This window comes from Pristiophorus japonicus, chromosome 3 (assembly GCF_044704955.1).
Source record: "Pristiophorus japonicus isolate sPriJap1 chromosome 3, sPriJap1.hap1, whole genome shotgun sequence".
Classification (NCBI taxonomy): Eukaryota; Metazoa; Chordata; class Chondrichthyes; family Pristiophoridae; genus Pristiophorus; species Pristiophorus japonicus.
In genome coordinates this window covers 2,740,677-2,765,869 of record NC_091979.1, presented here as the reverse complement: position 1 = coordinate 2,765,869, position 25,193 = coordinate 2,740,677, and the positions used below count along the sequence as shown (strand labels likewise).

The following is a 25,193-nucleotide window of genomic DNA, read 5'->3' as shown; positions in this document are numbered from 1 at the left end:
ACCAGTGGATGTGGTGTATTTAGACTTTCAAAAGGTTTTTGACAAGGTCCCACACAAGAGATTGGTGTGCAAAATTAAAGCACATGGTATTGGGGGTAATGTATTGACGTGGATAGAGAACTGGTTGGCAGACAGGAAGCAGAGAGTCGGGATAAACGGGTCCTTTTCAGAACGGCAGGCAGTGACTAGTGGGGTACCGCAAGGTTCAGTGCTGGGACCCCAGCTACTTACAATATATTGCTATTGAGGGAGTGCAGCGAAGGTTCACCAGACTGATTCCCGGGATGGCAGGACTGACATATGAGGAGAGACTGGATCGACTGGGCCTGTATTCACTGGAGTTTAGAAGGATGAGAGGGAATGTCATAGAAACATATAAAATTCTGACGGGACTGGACAGGTTAGATGCAGGAAGAATGTTCCCGATGTTGGGGAAGTCCAGAACCAGGGGACACAGTCTAAGGATAAGGAGTAAGCCATTTAGGACCGAGATGAGGAGAAACTTCTTCACTCAGAGTTGTTAACCTGTGGAATTCTCTACTGCAGAGAGTTGTTGAGGCCAGTTCGTTAGATATATTCAAGAGGGAGTTAGATATGGCCCTTACGGCTAAAGGGATCAAGGGGTATGGAGAGAAAGCAGGAAAGGGGTACTGAGGTGAATGATCAGCCATGATCTTATTGAATGGTGGTGCAGGTTCGAAGGGACGAATGGCCTATTCCAGCACCTATTTTCTATGTTTCTATGTTGTGAAACCTATTATTGTGAGGAGTAAGTTACAAGAACACCCATCCGCTAACAGTCTGGTCACTAACACAGATAAGTCCTTTCCTGCAGGTCACAGAGGATTCTGCTGTGCAAATCATTGCCCTGGGATGGCTGGAGACACTGACCTTCAGCTCCTCAAAGTGATCAAAGACCTACAAAGTAAGACAATTTCATTCACCCTCCAATCTCTTTTCTTTTAATATTGCTACCCCTCCGCTGTCGCTGTGTGATCCCTGAACACTCACTGACCCTGTACTGTCGCTGTGTGATCCCGTAACACTCACTGACCCTGTACTGTCGCTGTGTGATCCCTGAACACTCACTGACCCTGTACTGTCGCTGTGTGATCCCTGAACACTCACTGACCCTGTACTGTCACTGTGTGATCCCTGAACACTCACTGACCCTGTACTGTCACTGTGTGATCCCTGAACACTCACTGACCCTGTACTGTCGCTGTGTGATCCCGTAACACTCACTGACCCTGCACTGTCGCTGTGTGATCCCTGAACACTCACTGACCCTGCACTGTCGCTGTGTGATCCCTGAACACTCACTGACCCTGTACTGTCGCTGTGTGATCCCTTAACACTCACTGACCCTGCACTGTCGCTGTGTGATCCTGTAACACTCACTGACCCTGTACTGTCGCTGTGTGATCCCTGAACACTCATTGACCCTGTACTGTCGCTGTGTGATCCCTGAACACTCACTGACCCTGTACTGTCGCTGTGTGATCCCTGAACACTCACTGACCCTGTACTGTCGCTGTGTGATCCCTGAACACTCACTGACCCTGTACTGTCGCTGTGTGATCCCGTAACACTCACTGACCCTGTACTGTCGCTGTGTGATCTCTGAACACTCACTGACCCTGCACTGTCGCTGTGTGATCCCTGAACACTCACTGACCCTGTACTGTCACTGTGTGATCCCTGAACACTCACTGACACTGTACTGTCGCTGTGTGATCCCTGAACACTCACTGACCCTGTACTGTCGCTGTGTGATCCCTGAACACTCACTGACCCTGTACTGTCGCTGTGTGATCCCTGAACACTCACTGACCCTATACTGTCGCTGTGTGATCACTGAACACTCACTGACCCTGTACTGTCGCTGTGTGATCCCGTAACACTCACTGACCATGTACTGTCGCTGTGTGATCCCTGAACACTCACTGACCCTGTACTGTCGCTGTGTGATCCCTGAACACTCACTGACTCTGCACTGTCGCTGTGTGATCCCTGAACACTCACTGACCCTGTACTGTCGCTGTGTGATCCCTGAACACTCACTGACCCTGTACTGTCGCTGTGTGATCCTGTAAAACTCACTGACCCTGTACTGTCGCTGTGTGATCCCTGAACACTCACTGACCCTGTACTGTCGCTGTGTGATCCCTGAACACTCACTGACCCTGTACTGTCGCTGTGTGATCCCTGAACACTCACTGACCCTGTACTGTCACTGTGTGATCCCTGAACACTCACTGACCCTGTACTGTCGCTGTGTGATCCCTGAACACTCACTGACCCTGTACTGTCGCTGTGTGACCCCTGAACACTCACTGACCCTGTACTGTCGCTGTGTGATCCCTGAACACTCACTGACCCTGTACTGTCGCTGTGTGATCCCTGAACACTCACTGACCCTGTACTGTCGCTGTGTGATCCCTGAACACTCACTGACCCTGTACTGTCGCTGTGTGATCCCTGAACACCCACTGACCCTGTACTGTCGCTGTGTGATCCCTGAACACTCACTGACCCTGTACTGTCGCTGTGTGATCCCTGAACACTCACTGACCCTGTACTGTCGCTGTGTGATCCCTGAACACTCACTGACCCTGTACTGTCGCTGTGTGATCCTGTAAAACTCACTGACCCTGTACTGTCGCTGTGTGATCCCGTAACACTCACTGACCCTGCACTGTCACTGTGTGATCCCTGAACACTCACTGACCCTGTACTGTCGCTGTGTGATCTCGTAACACTCACTGACCCTGTACTGTCGCTGTGTGATCCTGTAACACTCACTGACCCTGTACTGTCGCTGTGTGATCCCTGAACACTCACTGACCCTGTACTGTCGCTGTGTGATCCCTGAACACTCACTGACCCTGTACTGTCGCTGTGTGATCCCTGAACACTCACTGACCCTGTACTGTCGCTGTGTGATCCCTGAACACCCACTGACCCTGTACTGTCGCTGTGTGATCCCGTAACACTCACTGACCCTGTACTGTCACTGTGTGATCCCTGAACACTCACTGACCCTGTACTGTCGCTGTGTGATCCCGTAACACTCACTGACCCTGTACTGTCGCTGTGTGATCCCTGAACACTCACTGACCCTGTACTGTCACTGTGTGATCCCTGAACACTCACTGACCCTGTACTGTCACTGTGTGATCCCTGAACACTCACTGACCCTGTACTGTCGCTGTGTGATCCCTGAACACTCACTGACCCTGTACTGTCGCTGTGTGATCCCTGAACACTCACTGACCCTGTACTGTCGCTGTGTGATCCCTGAACACTCACTGACCCTGTACTGTCGCTGTGTGATCCCTGAACACTCACTGACCCTGTACTGTCGCTGTGTGATCCCGTAACACTCACTGACCCTGCACTGTCGCTGTGTGATCCCGTAACACTCACTGACCCTGCACTGTCGCTGTGTGATCCCTGAACACTCACTGACCCTGTACTGTCGCTGTGTGATCCCTGAACACTCAGTGACCCTGCACTGTCGCTGTGTGATCCTGTAACACTCACTGACCCTGTACTGTCGCTGTGTGATCCCTGAGCACTCATTGACCCTGTACTGTCGCTGTGTGATCCCTGAACACTCACTGACCCTGTACTGTCGCTGTGTGATCCCTGAACACTCACTGACCCTGTACTGTCGCTGTGTGATCCCTGAACACTCACTGACCCTGTACTGTCACTGTGTGATCCCTGAACACTCACTGACCCTGCACTGTCGCTGTGTGATCCTGTAACACTCACTGACCCTGTACTGTCACTGTGTGATCCCTGAACACTCACTGACCCTGTACTGTCGCTGTGTGATCCCGTAACACTCACTGACCCTGCACTGTCGCTGTGTGATCCCGTAACACTCACTGACCCTGCACTGTCGCTGTGTGATCCCTGAACACTCACTGACCCTGTACTGTCGCTGTGTGATCCCTGAACACTCACTGACCCTGTACTGTCGCTGTGTGATCCCTGAACACTCACTGACCCTGTACTGTCGCTGTGTGATCCCGTAACACTCACTGACCCTGTACTGTCGCTGTGTGATCTCTGAACACTCACTGACCCTGCACTGTCGCTGTGTGATCCCTGAACACTCACTGACCCTGTACTGTCACTGTGTGATCCCTGAACACTCACTGACCCTGTACTGTCGCTGTGTGATCCCTGAACACTCACTGACCCTGTACTGTCGCTGTGTGATCCCTGAACACTCACTGACCCTGTACTGTCGCTGTGTGATCCCTGAACACTCACTGACCCTGTACTGTCGCTGTGTGATCACTGAACACTCACTGACCCTGTACTGTCGCTGTGTGATCCCGTAACACTCACTGACCATGTACTGTCGCTGTGTGATCCCTGAACACTCACTGACCCTGTACTGTCGCTGTGTGATCCCTGAACACTCACTGACTCTGCACTGTCGCTGTGTGATCCCTGAACACTCACTGACCCTGTACTGTCGCTGTGTGATCCCTGAACACTCACTGACCCTGTACTGTCGCTGTGTGATCCTGTAAAACTCACTGACCCTGTACTGTCGCTGTGTGATCCCTGAACACTCACTGACCCTGTACTGTTGCTGTGTGATCCCTGAACACTCACTGACCCTGTACTGTCGCTGTGTGATCCCTGAACACTCACTGACCCTGTACTGTCGCTGTGTGATCCCTGAACACTCACTGACCCTGTACTGTCGCTGTGTGATCCCTCAACACCCACTGACCCTGTACTGTCGCTGTGTGATCCCTGAACACTCACTGACCCTGTACTGTCGCTGTGTGATCCCTGAACACTCACTGACCCTGTACTGTCGCTGTGTGATCCCTGAACACTCACTGACCCTGTACTGTCGCTGTGTGATCCCTGAACACCCACTGACCCTGTACTGTCGCTGTGTGATCCCTGAACACTCACTGACCCTGTACTGTCGCTGTGTGATCCCTGAACACTCACTGACCCTGTACTGTCGCTGTGTGATCCCTGAACACTCACTGACCCTGTACTGTCGCTGTGTGATCCTGTAAAACTCACTGACCCTGTACTGTCGCTGTGTGATCCTGTAACACTCACTGACCCTGTACTGTCGCTGTGTGATCCCTGAACACTCACTGACCCTGTACTGTCGCTGTGTGATCCCTGAACACTCACTGACCTGTACTGTCGCTGTGTGATCCCTGAACACTCACTGACCCTGTACTGTCGCTGTGTGATCCCGTAACACTCACTGACCCTGTACTGTCGCTGTGTGATCCCTGAACACTCACTGACCCTGTACTGTCGCTGTGTGATCCCTGAACACTCACTGACCCTGTACTGTCACTGTGTGATCCCTGAACACTCACTGACCCTGTACTGTCACTGTGTGATCCCTGAACACTCACTGACCCTGTACTGTCACTGTGTGATCCCTGAACACTCACTGACCCTGTACTGTCACTGTGTGATCCCTGAACACTCACTGACCCTGTACTGTCACTGTGTGATCCCTGAACACTCACTGACCCTGTACTGTCGCTGTGTGATCCCGTAACACTCACTGACCCTGTACTGTCGCTGTGTGATCCCGTAACACTCACTGACCCTGTACTGTTGCTGTGTGATCCCTGAACACTCACTGACCCTGTACTGTCGCTGTGTGATCCCTGAACACTCACTGACCCTGTACTGTCGCTGTGTGATCCCTGAACACTCACTGACCCTGTACTGTCGCTGTGTGATCCTGTAAAACTCACTGACCCTGTACTGTCGCTGTGTGATCCTGTAACACTCACTGACCCTGTACTGTCGCTGTGTGATCCCTGAACACTCACTGACCCTGTACTGTCGCTGTGTGATCCCTGAACACTCACTGACCTGTACTGTCGCTGTGTGATCCCTGAACACTCACTGACCCTGTACTGTCGCTGTGTGATCCCGTAACACTCACTGACCCTGTACTGTCGCTGTGTGATCCCTGAACACTCACTGACCCTGTACTGTCGCTGTGTGATCCCTGAACACTCACTGACCCTGTACTGTCACTGTGTGATCCCTGAACACTCACTGACCCTGTACTGTCACTGTGTGATCCCTGAACACTCACTGACCCTGTACTGTCACTGTGTGATCCCTGAACACTCACTGACCCTGTACTGTCACTGTGTGATCCCTGAACACTCACTGACCCTGTACTGTCACTGTGTGATCCCTGAACACTCACTGACCCTGTACTGTCGCTGTGTGATCCCGTAACACTCACTGACCCTGTACTGTCGCTGTGTGATCCCGTAACACTCACTGACCCTGTACTGTTGCTGTGTGATCCCTGAACACTCACTGACCCTGTACTGTCACTGTGTGATCCCTGAACACTCACTGACCCTGTACTGTCGCTGTGTGATCCCGTAACACTCACTGACCCTACACTGTCGCTGTGTGATCCCGTAACACTCACTGACCCTGCACTGTCGCTGTGTGATCCCTGAACACTCACTGACCCTGTACTGTCGCTGTGTGATCCCTGAACACTCACTGACCCTGCACTGTCGCTGTGTGATCCTGTAACACTCACTGACCCTGTACTGTCGCTGTGTGATCCCTGAACACTCATTGACCCTGTACTGTCGCTGTGTGATCCCTGAACACTCACTGACCCTGTACTGTCGCTGTGTGATCCCTGAACACTCACTGACCCTGTACTGTCGCTGTGTGATCCCTGAACACTCACTCACCCTGTACTGTCACTGTGTGATCCCTGAACACTCACTGACCCTGTACTGTCACTGTGTGATCCCTGAACACTCACTGACCCTGTACTGTCACTGTGTGATCCCTGAACACTCACTGACCCTGTACTGTCGCTGTGTGATCCCGTAACACTCACTGACCCTGCACTGTCGCTGTGTGATCCCGTAACACTCACTGACCCTGTACTGTCGCTGTGTGATCTCTGAACACTCACTGACCCTGTACTGTCGCTGTGTGATCCCTGAACACTCACTGACCCTGCACTGTCGCTGTGTGATCCTGTAACACTCACTGACCCTGTACTGTCGCTGTGTGATCCCTGAACACTCAATGACCCTGTACTGTCGCTGTGTGATCCCTGAACACTCACTGACCCTGTACTGTCGCTGTGTGATCCCTGAACACTCACTGACCCTGTACTGTCGCTGTGTGATCCCTGAACACTCACTGACCCTGTACTGTCGCTGTGTGATCCCTGAACACTCACTGACCCTGTACTGTCGCTGTGTGATCCCGTAACACTCACTGACACTGTACTGTCGCTGTGTGATCCCTGAACACTCACTGACCCTGTACTGTCGCTGTGTGATCCCTGAACACTCACTGACCCTGTACTGTCGCTGTGTGATCCCTGAACACTCACTGACCCTGTACTGTCGCTGTGTGATCCCTGAACACTCACTGACCCTGTACTGTCGCTGTGTGATCCCTGAACACTCACTGACCCTGTACTGTCGCTGTGTGATCCCGTAACACTCACTGACCCTGTACTGTCGCTGTGTGATCCCTGAACACTCACTGACCCTGTACTGTCGCTGTGTGATCCCGTAACACTCACTGACCCTGTACTGTCGCTGTGTGATCCCTGAACACTCACTGACCCTGTACTGTCGCTGTGTGATCCCTGAACACTCACTGACCCTGTACTGTCGCTGTGTGATCCCTGAACACTCACTGACCCTGTACTGTCGCTGTGTGATCCTGTAACACTCACCAACCCTGTACTGTCGCTGTGTGATCCCTGAAAACTCACTGACCCTGTACTGTCGCTGTGTGATCCCGTAACACTTACTGACCCTGTACTGTCGCTGTGTGATCCCTGAACACTCACTGACCCTGTACTGTCGCTGTGTGATCCCTGAACACTCACTGACCCTGTACTTTCGCTGTGTGATCCCGTAACACTCACTGACCCTGTACTGTCGCTGTGTGATCCCTGAACACTCACTGACCTTGTACTGTCGCTGTGTGATCCCGTAACACTCACTGACCCTGTACTGTCGCTGTGTGATCCCTGAACACTCACTGACCCTGTACTGTCGCTGTGTGATCCCTGAACACTCACTGACCCTGTACTGTCGCTGTGTGATCCCTGAACACTCACTGACCCTGTACTGTCGCTGTGTGATCTCTGAACACTCACTGACCCTGTACTGTCGCTGTGTGATCCCTGAACACTCACTGACCCTGTACTGTCGCTGTGTGATCCCGTAACACCCACTGACCCTGTACTGTCGCTGTGTGATCCTGTAAAACTCACTGACCCTGTACTGTCGCTGTGTGATCCCTGAACACTCACTGACCCTGTACTGTCGCTGTGTGATCCCTGAACACTCACTGACCCTGTACTGTCGCTGTGTGATCCCTGAACACTCACTGACCCTGTACTGTCGCTGTGTGATCCCTGAACACTCACTGACCCTGTACTGTCGCTGTGTGATCCCTGAACACTCACTGACCCTGCACTGTCGCTGTGTGATCCCGTAACACTCACTGACCCTGTACTGTCGCTGTGTGATCCCTGAACACTCACTGACCCTGTACTGTCGCTGTGTGATCCTGTAACACTCACTGACCCTGTACTGTCGCTGTGTGATCCCTGAACACTCACTGACCCTGTACTGTCGCTGTGTGATCCCTGAACACTCACTGACCCTGTACTGTCGCTGTGTGATCCCTGAACACTCACTGACCCTGTACTGTCGCTGTGTGATCCCTGAACACTCACTGACCCTGTACTGTCGCTGTGTGATCCCTGAACACTCACTGACCCTGTACTGTCGCTGTGTGATCCCTGAACACTCACTGACCCTGTACTGTCGCTGTGTGATCCCTGAACACTCACTGACACTGTACTGTCGCTGTGTGATTCTTGAACACTCACTGACCCTCTACTGTCGCTGTGTGATCCTGTAACACTCACTGACCCTGCACTGTCGCTGTGTGATCCCTGAACACTCACTGACCCTGTACTGTCACTGTGTGATCCCTGAACACTCACTGACCCTGTACTGTCGCTGTGTGATCCCTGAACACTCACTGACCCTGTACTGTCACTGTGTGATCCCTGAACACTCACTGACCCTGTACTGTCACTGTGTGATCCCTGAACACTCACTGACCCTGTACTGTCACTGTGTGATCCCTGAACACTCACTAACCCTGTACTGTCGCTGTGTGATCCCTGAACACTCACTGACCCTGTACTGTCGCTGTGTGATCCCGTAACACTCACTGACCCTGCACTGTCGCTGTGTGATCCCGTAACACTCACTGACCCTGTACTGTCGCTGTGTGGTCCCGTAACACTCACTGACCCTGTACTGTTGCTGTGTGATCCCTGAACACTCACTGACCCTGTACTGTTGCTGTGTGATCCCTGAACACTCACTGACCCTGCACTGTCGCTGTGTGATCCCTGAACACTCACTGACCCTGTACTGTCGCTGTGTGATCCCTGAACACTCACTGACCCTGCACTGTCGCTGTGTGATCCTGTAACACTCACTGACCCTGTACTGTCGCTGTGTGATCCCTGAACACTCATTGACCCTGTACTGTCGCTGTGTGATCCCTGAACACTCACTGACCCTGTACTGTCGCTGTGTGATCCCTGAACACTCACTGACCCTGTACTGTCGCTGTGTGATCCCTGAACACTCACTGACCCTGTACTGTCGCTGTGTGATCCCTGAACACTCACTGACCCTGTACTGTCGCTGTGTGATCCCTGAACACTCACTGACCCTGTACTGTCACTGTGTGATCCCTGAACACTCACTGACCCTGTACTGTCACTGTGTGATCCCTGAACACTCACTGACCCTGTACTGTCGCTGTGTGATCCCGTAACACTCACTGACCCTGCACTGTCGCTGTGTGATCCCTGAACACTCACTGACCCTGTACTGTCGCTGTGTGATCCCTGAACACTCACTGACCCTGCACTGTCGCTGTGTGATCCTGTAACACTCACTGACCCTGTACTGTCGCTGTGTGATCCCTGAACACTCATTGACCCTGTACTGTCGCTGTGTGATCCCTGAACACTCACTGACCCTGTACTGTCGCTGTGTGATCCTGTAACACTCACCAACCCTGTACTGTCGCTGTGTGATCTCTGAACACTCAGTGACCCTGTACTGTCGCTGTGTGATCCCTGAACACTCACTGACCCTGTACTGTCGCTGTGTGATCCCTGAACACTCACTGACCCTGTACTGTCGCTGTGTGATCCCTGAACACTCACTGACCCTGTACTGTCGCTGTGTGATCCCTGAACACTCACTGACCCTGTACTGTCGCTGTGTGATCCCTGAACACTCACTGACCCTGTACTGTCGCTGTGTGATCCCTGAACACTCACTGACCCTGTACTGTCGCTGTGTGATCCCTGAACACTCACTGACCCTGTACTGTCGCTGTGTGATCCCTGAACACTCACTGACCCTGTACTGTCGCTGTGTGATCCCTGAACACTCACTGACCCTGTACTGTCGCTGTGTGATCCCTGAACACTCTCTGACCCTGTACTGTCGCTGTGTGATCCCTGAACACTCACTGACCCTGTACTGTCGCTGTGTGATCCCGTAACACTCACTGACCCTGTACTGTCGCTGTGTGATCCCTGAACACTCACTGACCCTGTACTGTCGCTGTGTGATCCCGTAACACTCACTGACCCTGTACTGTCGCTGTGTGATCCCTGAACACTCACTGACCCTGTACTGTCGCTGTGTGATCCCTGAACACTCACTGACCCTGTACTGTCACTGTGTGATCCCTGAACACTCACTGACCCTGTACTGTCGCTGTGTGATCCCTGAACACTCACTGACCCTGTACTGTCGCTGTGTGATCCCTGAACACTCACTGACCCTGTACTGTCGCTGTGTGATCTCTGAACACTCACTGACCCTGTACTGTCGCTGTGTGATCCCTGAACACTCACTGACCCTGTACTGTCGCTGTGTGATCCCGTAACACCCACTGACCCTGTACTGTCGCTGTGTGATCCTGTAAAACTCACTGACCCTGTACTGTCGCTGTGTGATCCCTGAACACTCACTGACCCTGTACTGTCGCTGTGTGATCCCTGAACACTCACTGACCCTGTCCTGTCGCTGTGTGATCCCGTAACACTCACTGACCCTGTACTGTCGCTGTGTGATCCCTGAACACTCACTGACCCTGTACTGTCGCTGTGTGATCCCTGAACACTCACTGACCCTGCACTGTCGCTGTGTGATCCCGTAACACTCACTGACCCTGTACTGTCGCTGTGTGATCCCTGAACACTCACTGACCCTGTACTGTCGCTGTGTGATCCTGTAACACTCACTGACCCTGTACTGTCGCTGTGTGATCCCTGAACACTCACTGACCCTGTACTGTCGCTGTGTGATCTCTGAACACTCACTGACCCTGTACTGTCGCTGTGTGATCCCTGAACACTCACTGACCCTGTACTGTCGCTGTGTGATCCCTGAACACTCACTGACCCTGTACTGTCGCTGTGTGATCCCTGAACACTCACTGACCCTGTACTGTCGCTGTGTGATCCCTGAACACTCACTGACCCTGTACTGTCGCTGTGTGATCCCTGAACACTCACTGACCCTGTACTGTCGCTGTGTGATCCCTGAACACTCACTGACACTGTACTGTCGCTGTGTGATTCTTGAACACTCACTGACCCTCTACTGTCGCTGTGTGATCCTGTAACACTCACTGACCCTGCACTGTCGCTGTGTGATCCCTGAACACTCACTGACCCTGTACTGTCGCTGTGTGATCCCTGAACACTCACTGACCCTGTACTGTCACTGTGTGATCCCTGAACACTCACTGACCCTGTACTGTCACTGTGTGATCCCTGAACACTCACTGACCCTGTACTGTCACTGTGTGATCCCTGAACACTCACTGACCCTGTACTGTCACTGTGTGATCCCAGAACACTCACTGACCCTGTACTGTCACTGTGTGATCCCTGAACACTCACTGACCCTGTACTGTCGCTGTGTGATCCCTGAACACTCACTGACCCTGTACTGTCGCTGTGTGATCCCGTAACACTCACTGACCCTGCACTGTCGCTGTGTGATCCCGTAACACTCACTGACCCTGTACTGTCGCTGTGTGATCCCGTAACACTCACTGACCCTGTACTGTTGCTGTGTGATCCCTGAACACTCACTGACCCTGTACTGTTGCTGTGTGATCCCTGAACACTCACTGACCCTGCACTGTCGCTGTGTGATCCCTGAACACTCACTGACCCTGTACTGTCGCTGTGTGATCCCTGAACACTCACTGACCCTGCACTGTCGCTGTGTGATCCTGTAACACTCACTGACCCTGTACTGTCGCTGTGTGATCCCTGAACACTCATTGACCCTGTACTGTCGCTGTGTGATCCCTGAACACTCACTGACCCTGTACTGTCGCTGTGTGATCCCTGAACACTCACTGACCCTGTACTGTCGCTGTGTGATCCCTGAACACTCACTGACCCTGTACTGTCGCTGTGTGATCCCTGAACACTCACTGACCCTGTACTGTCGCTGTGTGATCCCTGAACACTCACTGACCCTGTACTGTCACTGTGTGATCCCTGAACACTCACTGACCCTGTACTGTCACTGTGTGATCCCTGAACACTCACTGACCCTGTACTGTCGCTGTGTGATCCCGTAACACTCACTGACCCTGCACTGTCGCTGTGTGATCCCTGAACACTCACTGACCCTGTACTGTCGCTGTGTGATCCCTGAACACTCACTGACCCTGCACTGTCGCTGTGTGATCCTGTAACACTCACTGACCCTGTACTGTCGCTGTGTGACCCCTGAACACTCATTGACCCTGTACTGTCGCTGTGTGATCCCTGAACACTCACTGACCCTGTACTGTCGCTGTGTGATCCTGTAACACTCACCAACCCTGTACTGTCGCTGTGTGATCTCTGAACACTCAGTGACCCTGTACTGTCGCTGTGTGATCCCTGAACACTCACTGACCCTGTACTGTCGCTGTGTGATCTCTGAACACTCACTGACCCTGTACTGTCGCTGTGTGATCCCTGAACACTCACTGACCCTGTACTGTCGCTGTGTGATCCCTGAACACTCACTGACCCTGTACTGTCGCTGTGTGATCCCTGAACACTCACTGACCCTGTACTGTCGCTGTGTGATCCCTGAACACTCACTGACCCTGTACTGTCGCTGTGTGATCCCTGAACACTCACTGACCCTGTACTGTCGCTGTGTGATCCCTGAACACTCACTGACCCTGTACTGTCGCTGTGTGATCCCTGAACACTCACTGACCCTGTACTGTCGCTGTGTGATCCCTGAACACTCACTGACCCTGTACTGTCGCTGTGTGATCCCTGAACACTCACTGACCCTGTACTGTCGCTGTGTGATCCCGTAACACTCACTGACCCTGTACTGTCGCTGTGTGATCCCTGAACACTCACTGACCCTGTACTGTCGCTGTGTGATCCCGTAACACTCACTGACCCTGTACTGTCGCTGTGTGATCCCTGAACACTCACTGACCCTGTACTGTCGCTGTGTGATCCCTGAACACTCACTGACCCTGTACTGTCACTGTGTGATCCCTGAACACTCACTGACCCTGCACTGTCGCTGTGTGATCCTGTAACACTCACCAACCCTGTACTGTCGCTGTGTGATCCCTGAACACTCACTGACCCTGTACTGTCGCTGTGTGATCCTGTAACACTCACCAACCCTGTACTGTCGCTGTGTGATCCCTGAACACTCACTGACCCTGCACTGTCGCTGTGTGATCCCTGAAAACTCACAGACCCTGTACTGTCGCTGTGTGATCCCTGAACACTCACTGACCCTGTACTGTCGCTGTGTGATCCTGTAACACTCACCAACCCTGTACTGTCGCTGTGTGATCCCTGAACACTCACTGACCCTGCACTGTCGCTGTGTGATCCCTGAAAACTCACTGACCCTGTACTGTCACTGTGTGATCCCTGAACACTCACTGATCCTGTACTGTCGCTGTGTGATCCCTGAACACTCACTGACCCTGTACTGTCGCTGTGTGATCCCGTAACACCCACTGACCCTGTACTGTCGCTGTGTGATCCTGTAAAACTCACTGACCCTGTACTGTCGCTGTGTGATCCCTGAACACTCACTGACCCTGTACTGTCGCTGTGTGATCCCTGAACACTCACTGACCCTGCACTGTCGCTGTGTGATCCCGTAACACTCACTGACCCTGTACTGTCGCTGTGTGATCCCTGAACACTCACTGACCCTGTACTGTCGCTGTGTGATCCCTGAACACTCACTGACCCTGCACTGTCGCTGTGTGATCCCGTAACACTCACTGACCCTGTACTGTCGCTGTGTGATCCCTGAACACTCACTGACCCTGTACTGTCGCTGTGTGATCCTGTAACACTCACTGACCCTGTACTGTCGCTGTGTGATCCCTGAACACTCACTGACCCTGTACTGTCGCTGTGTGATCCCTGAACACTCACTGACCCTGTACTGTCGCTGTGTGATCCCTGAACACTCACTGACCCTGTACTGTCGCTGTGTGATCCCTGAACACTCACTGACCCTGTACTGTCGCTGTGTGATCCCTGAACACTCACTGACCCTGTACTGTCGCTGTGTGATCCCTGAACACTCACTGACCCTGTACTGTCGCTGTGTGATCCCTGAACACTCACTGACCCTGTACTGTCGCTGTGTGATCCCTGAACACTCACTGACACTGTACTGTCGCTGTGTGATTCTTGAACACTCACTGACCCTCTACTGTCGCTGTGTGATCCTGTAACACTCACTGACCCTGCACTGTCGCTGTGTGATCCCTGAACACTCACTGACCCTGTACTGTCGCTGTGTGATCCCTGAACACTCACTGACCCTGTACTGTCACTGTGTGATCCCTGAACACTCACTGACCCTGTACTGTCACTGTGTGATCCCTGAACACTCACTGACCCTGTACTGTCACTGTGTGATCCCTGAACACTCACTGACCCTGTACTGTCACTGTGTGATCCCAGAACACTCACTGACCCTGTACTGTCACTGTGTGATCCCTGAACACTCACTGACCCTGTACTGTCGCTGTGTGATCCCTGAACACTCACTGACCCTGTACTGTCGCTGTGTGATCCCGTAACACTCACTGACCCTGCACTGTCGCTGTGTGATCCCGTAACACTCACTGACCCTGTACTGTCGCTGTGTGATCCCGTAACACTCACTGACCCTGTACTGTTGCTGTGTGATCCCTGAACACTCACTGACCCTGTACTGTTGCTGTGTGATCCCTGAACACTCACTGACCCTGCACTGTCGCTGTGTGATCCCTGAACACTCACTGACCCTGTACTGTCGCTGTGTGATCCCTGAACACTCACTGACCCTGCACTGTCGCTGTGTGATCCCTGAACACTCACTGACCCTGTACTGTCGCTGTGTGATCCCTGAACACTCACTGACCCTGTACTGTCGCTGTGTGATCCCTGAACACTCACTGACCCTGTACTGTCGCTGTGTGATCCCTGAACACTCACTGACCCTGTACTGTCGCTGTGTGATCCCTGAACACTCACTGACCCTGTACTGTCGCTGTGTGATCCCGTAACACTCACTGACCCTGTACTGTCGCTGTGTGATCCCTGAACACTCACTGACCCTGTACTGTCGCTGTGTGATCCCGTAACACTCACTGACCCTGTACTGTTGCTGTGTGATCCCTGAACACTCACTGACCCTGTACTGTCGCTGTGTGATCCCTGAACACTCACTGACCCTGTACTGTCACTGTGTGATCCCTGAACACTCACTGACCCTGCACTGTCGCTGTGTGATCCTGTAACACTCACCAACCCTGTACTGTCGCTGTGTGATCCCTGAACACTCACTGACCCTGTACTGTCGCTGTGTGATCCTGTAACACTCACCAACCCTGTACTGTCGCTGTGTGATCCCTGAACACTCACTGACCCTGCACTGTCGCTGTGTGATCCCTGAAAACTCACTGACCCTGTACTGTCGCTGTGTGATCCCTGAACACTCACTGACCCTGTACTGTCGCTGTGTGATCCTGTAACACTCACCAACCCTGTACTGTCGCTGTGTGATCCCTGAACACTCACTGACCCTGCACTGTCGCTGTGTGATCCCTGAAAACTCACTGACCCTGTACTGTCGCTGTGTGATCCCTGAACACTCACTGACCCTGTACTGTCGCTGTATGATCCCGTAACACTCACTGACCCTGTACTGTCGCTGTGTGATCCCTGAACACTCACTGACCCTGCACTGTCGCTGTGTGATCCCGTAACACCCACTGACCCTGTACTGTCGCTGTGTGATCCTGTAAAACTCACTGACCCTGTACTGTCGCTGTGTGATCCCTGAACACTCACTGACCCTGTACTGTCGCTGTATGATCCCTGAACACTCACTGACCCTGTACTGTCGCTGTGTGATCCCGTAACACTCACTGACCCTGTACTGTCGCTGTGTGATCCCTGAACACTCACTGACCCTGTACTGTCGCTGTGTGATCCCTGAACACTCACTGACCCTGCACTGTCGCTGTGTGATCCCGTAACACTCACTGACCCTGTACTGTCGCTGTGTGATCCCTGAACACTCACTGACCCTGTACTGTCGCTGTGTGATCCCTGAACACTCACTGACCCTGTACTGTCGCTGTGTGATCCCTGAACACTCACTGATCCTGTACTGTCGCTGTGTGATCCCTGAACATTCACTGACACTGTACTGTCGCTGTGTGATTCTTGAACACTCACTGACCCTCTACTGTCGCTGTGTGATCCTGTAACACTCACTGACCCTGCACTGTCGCTGTGTGATCCCTGAACACTCACTGACCCTGTACTGTCGCTGTGTGATCCCGTAACACTCACTGACCCTGTACTGTCGCTGTGTGATCCCTGAACACTCACTGACCCTGTACTGTCGCTGAGTGATCCCTGAACACTGACTGACCCTGTACTGTCGCTGTGTGATCCCGTAACACTCACTGACCCTGTACTGTCGCTGTGTGATCCCGTAACACTCACTGACCCTGTACTGTCGCTGTGTGATCCCTGAACACTCACTGACCCTGTACTGTCGCTGTGTGATCCCTGAACACTCACTGACCCTGTACTGTCGCTGTGTGATCCGTGAACACTCACTGACCCTGCACTGTCGCTGTGTGATCCTGTAGCACTCACTGACCCTGTACTGTCGCTGTGTGATCCCTGAACACTCACTGACCCTGTACTGTCGCTGTGTGATCCTGTAGCACTCACTGACCCTGTACTGTCGCTGTGTGATCCCGTAACACTCACTGACCCTGTACTGTCGCTGTGTGATCCCTGAACACTCACTGACCCTGTACTGTCGCTGTGTGATCCGTGAACACTCACTGACCCTGCACTGTCGCTGTGTGATCCTGTAGCACTCACTGACCCTGTACTGTCGCTGTGTGATCCCTGAACACTCACTGACCCTGTACTGTCGCTGTGTGATCCCGTAACACTCACTGACCCTGTACTGTCGCTGTGTGATCCCTGAACACTCACTGACCCTGTACTGTCGCTGTGTGATCCCGTAACACTCACTGACCCTGTACTGTCGCTGTGTGATCCCTGAACACTCACTGACCCTGTACTGTCGCTGTGTGATCCCTGAACACTCACTGACCCTGTACTGTCACTGTGTGATCCCTGAACACTCACTGACCCTGCACTGTCGCTGTGTGATCCTGTAACACTCACCAACCCTGTACTGTCGCTGTGTGATCCCTGAACACTCACTGACCCTGCACTGTCGCTGTGTGATCCCTGAAAACTCACTGACCCTGTACTGTCGCTGTGTGATCCCTGAACACTCACTGACCCTGTACTGTCGCTGTGTGATCCTGTAACACTCACCAACCCTGTACTGTCGCTGTGTGATCCCTGAACACTCACTGACCCTGCACTGTCGCTGTGTGATCCCTGAAAACTCACTGACCCTGTACTGTCGCTGTGTGATCCCTGAACACTCACTGACCCTGTACTGTCGCTGTATGATCCCGTAACACTCACTGACCCTGTACTGTCGCTGTGTGATCCCTGAACACTCACTGACCCTGTACTGTCGCTGTGTGATCCTGTAAAACTCACTGACCCTGTACTGTCGCTGTGTGATCCCTGAACACTCACTGACCCTGTACTGTCGCTGTGTGATCCCTGAACACTCACTGACCCTGTACTGTCGCTGTGTGATCCCGTAACACTCACTGACCCTGTACTGTCGCTGTGTGATCCCTGAACACTCACTGACCCTGTACTGTCGCTGTGTGATCCCTGAACACTCACTGACCCTGTACTGTCGCTGTGTGATCCCTGAACACTCACTGACCCTGTACTGTCGCTGTGTGATCCCTGAACACTCACTGACCCTGTACTGTCGCTGTGTGATCCCTGAACATTCACTGACACTGTACTGTCGCTGTGTGATTCTTGAACACTCACTGACCCTCTACTGTCGCTGTGTGATCCTGTAACACTCACTGACCCTGCACTGTCGCTGTGTGATCCCTGAACACTCACTGACCCTGTATTGTCGCTGTGTGATCCCGTAACACTCACTGACCCTGTACTGTCGCTGTGTGATCCCTGAACACTCACTGACCCTGTACTGTCGCTGAGTGATCCCTGAACACTGACTGACCCTGTACTGTCGCTGTGTGATCCCGTAACACTCACTGACCCTGTACTGTCGCTGTGTGATCCCGTAACACTCACTGACCCTGTACTGTCGCTGTGTGATCCCTGAACACTCACTGACCCTGTACTGTCGCTGTGTGATCCCTGAACACTCACTGACCCTGTACTGTCGCTGTGTGATCCGTGAACACTCACTGACCCTGCACTGTCGCTGTGTGATCCTGTAGCACTCACTGACCCTGTACTGTCGCTGTGTGATCCCTGAACACTCACTGACCCTGTACTGTCGCTGTGTGATCCTGTAGCACTCACTGACCCTGTACTGTCGCTGTGTGATCCCGTAACACTCACTGACCCTGTACTGTCGCTGTGTGATCCCTGAACACTCACTGACCCTGTACTGTCGCTGTGTGATCCCTGAACAGTCACTGACCCTGTACTGTCGCTGTGTGATCCTGTAACACTCACTGACCCTGTACTGTCACTGTGTGATCCCTGAACACTCACTGACCCTGTACTGTCGCTGTGTGATCCCTGAACACTCACTGACCCTGCACTGTCGCTGTGTGATCCCTGAACACTCACTGACCCTTTACTGTCGCTGTGTGATCCCTGAACACTCACTGACCCTGTACTGTCGCTGTGTGATCCCTGAACACTCACTGACCCTGTACTGTCGCTGTGTGATCCCTGAACACTCACTGACCCTGTACTGTCGCTGTGTGATCCTGTAGCACTCACTGACCCTGTACTGTCGCTGTGTGATCCCTGAACACTCACTGACCCTGTACTGTCGCTGTGTGATCCCTGAACACTCACTGACCCTGTACTGTCGCTGTGTGATCCCTGAACACTCACTGACCCTGCACTGTCGCTGTGTGATCCGTGAACACTCACTGACCCTGTACTGTCGCTGTGTGATCCCGTAAAACTCACTGACCCTGTACTGTCGCTGTGTGATCCCGTAACACTCACTGACCCTGTACTGTCGCTGTGTGATCCCGTAACACTCACTGACCCTGTACTGTCGCTGTGTGATCCCTGAACACTCACTGACCCTGTACTGTCGCTGTGTGATCCCTGAACACTCACTGACCCTGCACTGTCGCTGTGTGATCCCTGAAAACTCACTGACCCTGTACTGTCGCTGTGTGATCCCGTAACACTCACTGACCCTGTACTGTCGCTGTGTGATCCCTGAACACTCACTGACCCTGTACTGTCGCTGTGTGATCCCTGAACACTCAATGACCCTGTACTGTCGCTGTGTGATCCCTGAACACTCACTGACCCTGTACTGTCGCTGTGTGATCCCTGAACACTCACTGACCCTGCACTGTCGCTGTGTGATCCCTGAACACTCACTGACCCTGTACTGTCGCTGTGTGATCCCTGAACACTCACTGACCCTGCACTGTCACTGTGTGATCCCTGAACACTCACTGACCCTGCACTGTCGCTGTGTGATCCCTGAACACTCACTGACCCTGTACTGTCGCTGTGTGATCTCTGAACACTCACTGACCCTGCACTGTCGCTGTGTGATCCCTGAACACTCACTGACCCTGCACTGTCGCTGTGTGATCCCGTAACACTCACTGACCCTGTACTGTCGCTGTGTGATCCCTGAACACTCACTGACCCTGTACTGTCGCTGTGTGATCCCTGAACACTCACTGACCCTGTACTGTCGCTGTGTGATCCCTGAACACTCACTGACCCTGTACTGTCGCTGTGTGATCCCTGAACACTCACTGACCCTGTACTGTCGCTGTGTGATCCCGTAACACTCACTGACCCTGTACTGTCGCTGTGTGATCCCTGAACACTCACTGACCCTGTACTGTCACTGTGTGATCCCGTAACACTCACTGACCCTGTACTGTCGCTGTGTGATCCCTGAACACTCATTGACCCTGTACTGTCGCTGTGTGATCCCTGAACACTCACTGACCCTGTACTGTCGCTGTGTGATCCCTGAACACTCACTGACCCTGTACTGTCGCTGTGTGATCCCTGAACACTCACTGACCCTGTACTGTCGCTGTGTGATCCCTGAACACTCACTGACCCTGTACTGTCGCTGTGTGATCCTGTAAAACTCACTGACCCTGTACTGTCGCTGTGTGATCCCTGAACACTCACTGACCCTGTACTGTCGCTGTGTGATCCCTGAACACTCACTGACCCTGTACTGTCGCTGTGTGATCCCGTAACACTCACTGACCCTGTACTGTCGCTGTGTGATCCCTGAACACTCACTGACCCTGTACTGTCGCTGTGTGATCCCTGAACACTCACTGACCCTGCACTGTCGCTGTGTGATCCCGTAACACTCACTGACCCTGTACTATCGCTGTGTGATCCCTGAACACTCACTGACCCTGTACTGTCGCTGTGTGATCCCTGAACACTCACTGACCCTGTACTGTCGCTGTGTGATCCCTGAACACTCACTGACCCTGTACTGTCGCTGTGTGATCCCTGAACACTCACTGACACTGTACTGTCGCTGTGTGATTCTTGAACACTCACTGACCCTCTACTGTCGCTGTGTGATCCTGTAACACTCACTGACCCTGCACTGTCGCTGTGTGATCCCTGAACACTCACTGACCCTGTACTGTCGCTGTGTGATCCCTGAACACTCACTGACCCTGTACTGTCGCTGTGTGATCCCTGAACACTGACTGACCCTGTACTGTCGCTGTGTGATCCCGTAACACTCACTGACCCTGTACTGTCGCTGTGTGATCCCGTAACACTCACTGACCCTGTACTGTCGCTGTGTGATCCCTGAACACTCACTGACCCTGTACTGTCGCTGTGTGATCCCTGAACACTCACTGACCCTGTACTGTCGCTGTGTGATCCGTGAACACTCACTGACCCTGCACTGTCGCTGTGTGATCCCGTAACACTCACTGACCCTGTACTGTCGCTGTGTGATCCCTGAACACTCACTGACCCTGTACTGTCGCTGTGTGATCCCTGAACACTCACTGACCCTGTACTGTCGCTGTGTGATCCTGTAACACTCACTGACCCTGTACTGTCACTGTGTGATCCCTGAACACTCACTGACCCTGTACTGTCGCTGTGTGATCCCTGAACACTCACTGACCCTGTACTGTCGCTGTGTGATCCCTGAACACTCACTGACCCTGTACTGTCGCTGTGTGATCCCTGAACACTCACTGACCCTGTACTGACGCTGTGTGATCCCTGAACACTCACTGACCCTGTACTGTCGCTGTGTGATCCCTGAACACTCACTGACCCTGTACTGTCGCTGTGTGATCCTGTAGCACTCACTGACCCTGTACTGTCGCTGTGTGATCCCTGAACACTCACTGACCCTGTACTGTCGCTGTGTGATCCCTGAACACCCACTGACCCTGCACTGTCGCTGTGTGATCCCTGAACACTCACTGACCCTGTACTGTCGCTGTGTGATCCCTGAACACTCACTGACCCTGTACTGTCGCTGTGTGATCCCTGAACACTCACTGACCCTGTACTGTCACTGTGTGATCCCGTAACACTCACTGACCCTGTACTGTCGCTGTGTGATCCCTGAACACTCATTGACCCTGTACTGTCGCTGTGTGATCCCTGAACACTCACTGACCCTGTACTGTCGCTGTGTGATCCCTGAACACTCACTGACCCTGTACTGTCGCTGTGTGATCCCTGAACACTCACTGACCCTGTACTGTCGCTGTGTGATCCCTGAACACTCACTGACCCTGTACTGTCGCTGTGTGATCCTGTAACACTCACTGACCCTGTACTGTCGCTGTGTGATCCTGTAACACTCACTGACCCTGTACTGTCACTGTGTGATCCCTGAACACTCACTGACCCTGTACTGTCGCTGTGTGATCCCTGAACACTCACTGACCCTGTACTGTCGCTGTGTGATCCCTGAACACTCACTGACCCTGTACTGTCGCTGTGTGATCCCTGAACACTCACTGACCCTGTACTGTCGCTGTGTGATCCTGTAGCACTCACTGACCCTGTACTGTCGCTGTGTGATCCCTGAACACTCACTGACCCTGTACTGTCGCTGTGTGATCCCTGAACACTCACTGACCCTGTACTGTCGCTGTGTGATCCCTGAACACTCACTGACCCTGCACTGTCGCTGTGTGATCCGTGAACACTCACTGACCCTGTACTGTCGCTGTGTGATCCCGTAACACTCACTGACCCTGTACTGTCGCTGTGTGATCCTTGAACACTCACTGACCCTGTACTGTCGCTGTGTGATCTCTGAACACTCACTGACCCTGTACTGTCGCTGTGTGTTCCCTGAACACTCACTGACCCTGTACTGTCGCTGTGTGATCCTGTAACACTCACCGACCCTGTACTGTCGCTGTGTGATCCCTGAACACTCACTAACCCTGTACTGTCGCTGTGTGATCCCTGAACACTCACTGACCCTGTACTGTCGCTGTGTGATCCCTGAACACTCACTGACCCTGTACTGTCACTGTGTGATCCCGTAACACTCACTGACCCTGTACTGTCGCTGTGTGATCCCTGAACACTCATTGACCCTGTACTGTCGCTGTGTGATCCCTGAACACTCACTGACCCTGTACTGTCGCTGTGTGATCCCTGAACACTCACTGACCCTGTACTGTCGCTGTGTGATCCCTGAACACTCACTGACCCTGTACTGTCGCTGTGTGATCCCTGAACACTCACTGACCCTGTACTGTCGCTGTGTGATCCCTGAACACTCACTGACCCTGTACTGTCGCTGTGTGATCCCGTAACACCCACTGACCCTGTACTGTCGCTGTGTGATCCTGTAAAACTCACTGACCCTGTACTGTCGCTGTGTGATCCCTGAACACTCACTGACCCTGTACTGTCGCTGTGTGATCCCTGAACACTCACTGATCCTGTACTGTCGCTGTGTGATCCCGTAACACTCACTGACCCTGTACTGTCGCTGTGTGATCCCTGAACACTCACTGACCCTGTACTGTCGCTGTGTGATCCCTGAACACTCACTGACCCTGCACTGTCGCTGTGTGATCCCGTAACACTCACTGACCCTGTACTATCGCTGTGTGATCCCTGAACACTCACTGACCCTGTACTGTCGCTGTGTGATCCCTGAACACTCACTGACCCTGTACTGTCGCTGTGTGATCCCTGAACACTCACTGACCCTGTACTGTCGCTGTGTGATCCCTGAACACTCACTGACACTGTACTGTCGCTGTGTGATTCTTGAACACTCACTGACCCTCTACTGTCGCTGTGTGATCCTGTAACACTCACTGACCCTGCACTGTCGCTGTGTGATCCCTGAACACTCACTGACCCTGTACTGTCGCTGTGTGATCCCTGAACACTCACTGACCCTGTACTGTCGCTGTGTGATCCCTGAACACTGACTGACCCTGTACTGTCGCTGTGTGATCCCGTAACACTCACTGACCCTGTACTGTCGCTGTGTGATCCCGTAACACTCACTGACCCTGTACTGTCGCTGTGTGATCCCTGAACACTCACTGACCCTGTACTGTCGCTGTGTGATCCCTGAACACTCACTGACCCTGTACTGTCGCTGTGTGATCCGTGAACACTCACTGACCCTGCACTGTCGCTGTGTGATCCTGTAGCACTCACTGACCCTGTACTGTCGCTGTGTGATCCCTGAACACTCACTGACCCTGTACTGTCGCTGTGTGATCCTGTAGCACTCACTGACCCTGTACTGTCGCTGTGTGATCCCGTAACACTCACTGACCCTGTACTGTCGCTGTGTGATCCCTGAACACTCACTGACCCTGTACTGTCGCTGTGTGATCCCTGAACACTCACTGACCCTGTACTGTCGCTGTGTGATCCTGTAACACTCACTGACCCTGTACTGTCACTGTGTGATCCCTGAACACTCACTGACCCTGTACTGTCGCTGTGTGATCCCTGAACACTCACTGACCCTGTACTGACGCTGTGTGATCCCTGAACACTCACTGACCCTGTACTGTCGCTGTGTGATCCCTGAACACTCACTGACCCTGTACTGTCGCTGTGTGATCCTGTAGCACTCACTGACCCTGTACTGTCGCTGTGTGATCCCTGAACACTCACTGACCCTGTACTGTCGCTGTGTGATCCCTGAACACTCACTGACCCTGTACTGTCGCTGTGTGATCCCTGAACACTCACTGACCCTGTACTGTCGCTGTGTGATCCCTGAACACTCACTGACCCTGTACTGACGCTGTGTGATCCCTGAACACTCACTGACCCTGTACTGTCGCTGTGTGATCCCTGAACACTCACTGACCCTGTACTGTCGCTGTGTGATCCTGTAGCACTCACTGACCCTGTACTGTCGCTGTGTGATCCCTGAACACTCACTGAC

General features: G+C 53.0%; 1 protein-coding gene across 1 annotated transcript in view; it reads left to right on the top strand.

Moving 5' to 3' along the window:
* Positions 1–844: 844 nt before the first annotated feature.
* Positions 845–25,193, top strand: part of LOC139256635 (FYVE and coiled-coil domain-containing protein 1-like) — a 175,339-nt gene continuing 150,990 nt past the window's right edge. Inside the window, exon 1 of the mRNA XM_070874278.1 lies at positions 845–925. Coding sequence (XP_070730379.1) covers positions 874–925 — 52 coding nt within the window. The 5' untranslated portion in view covers positions 845–873. The remainder of the gene's footprint in view (positions 926–25,193) is intronic.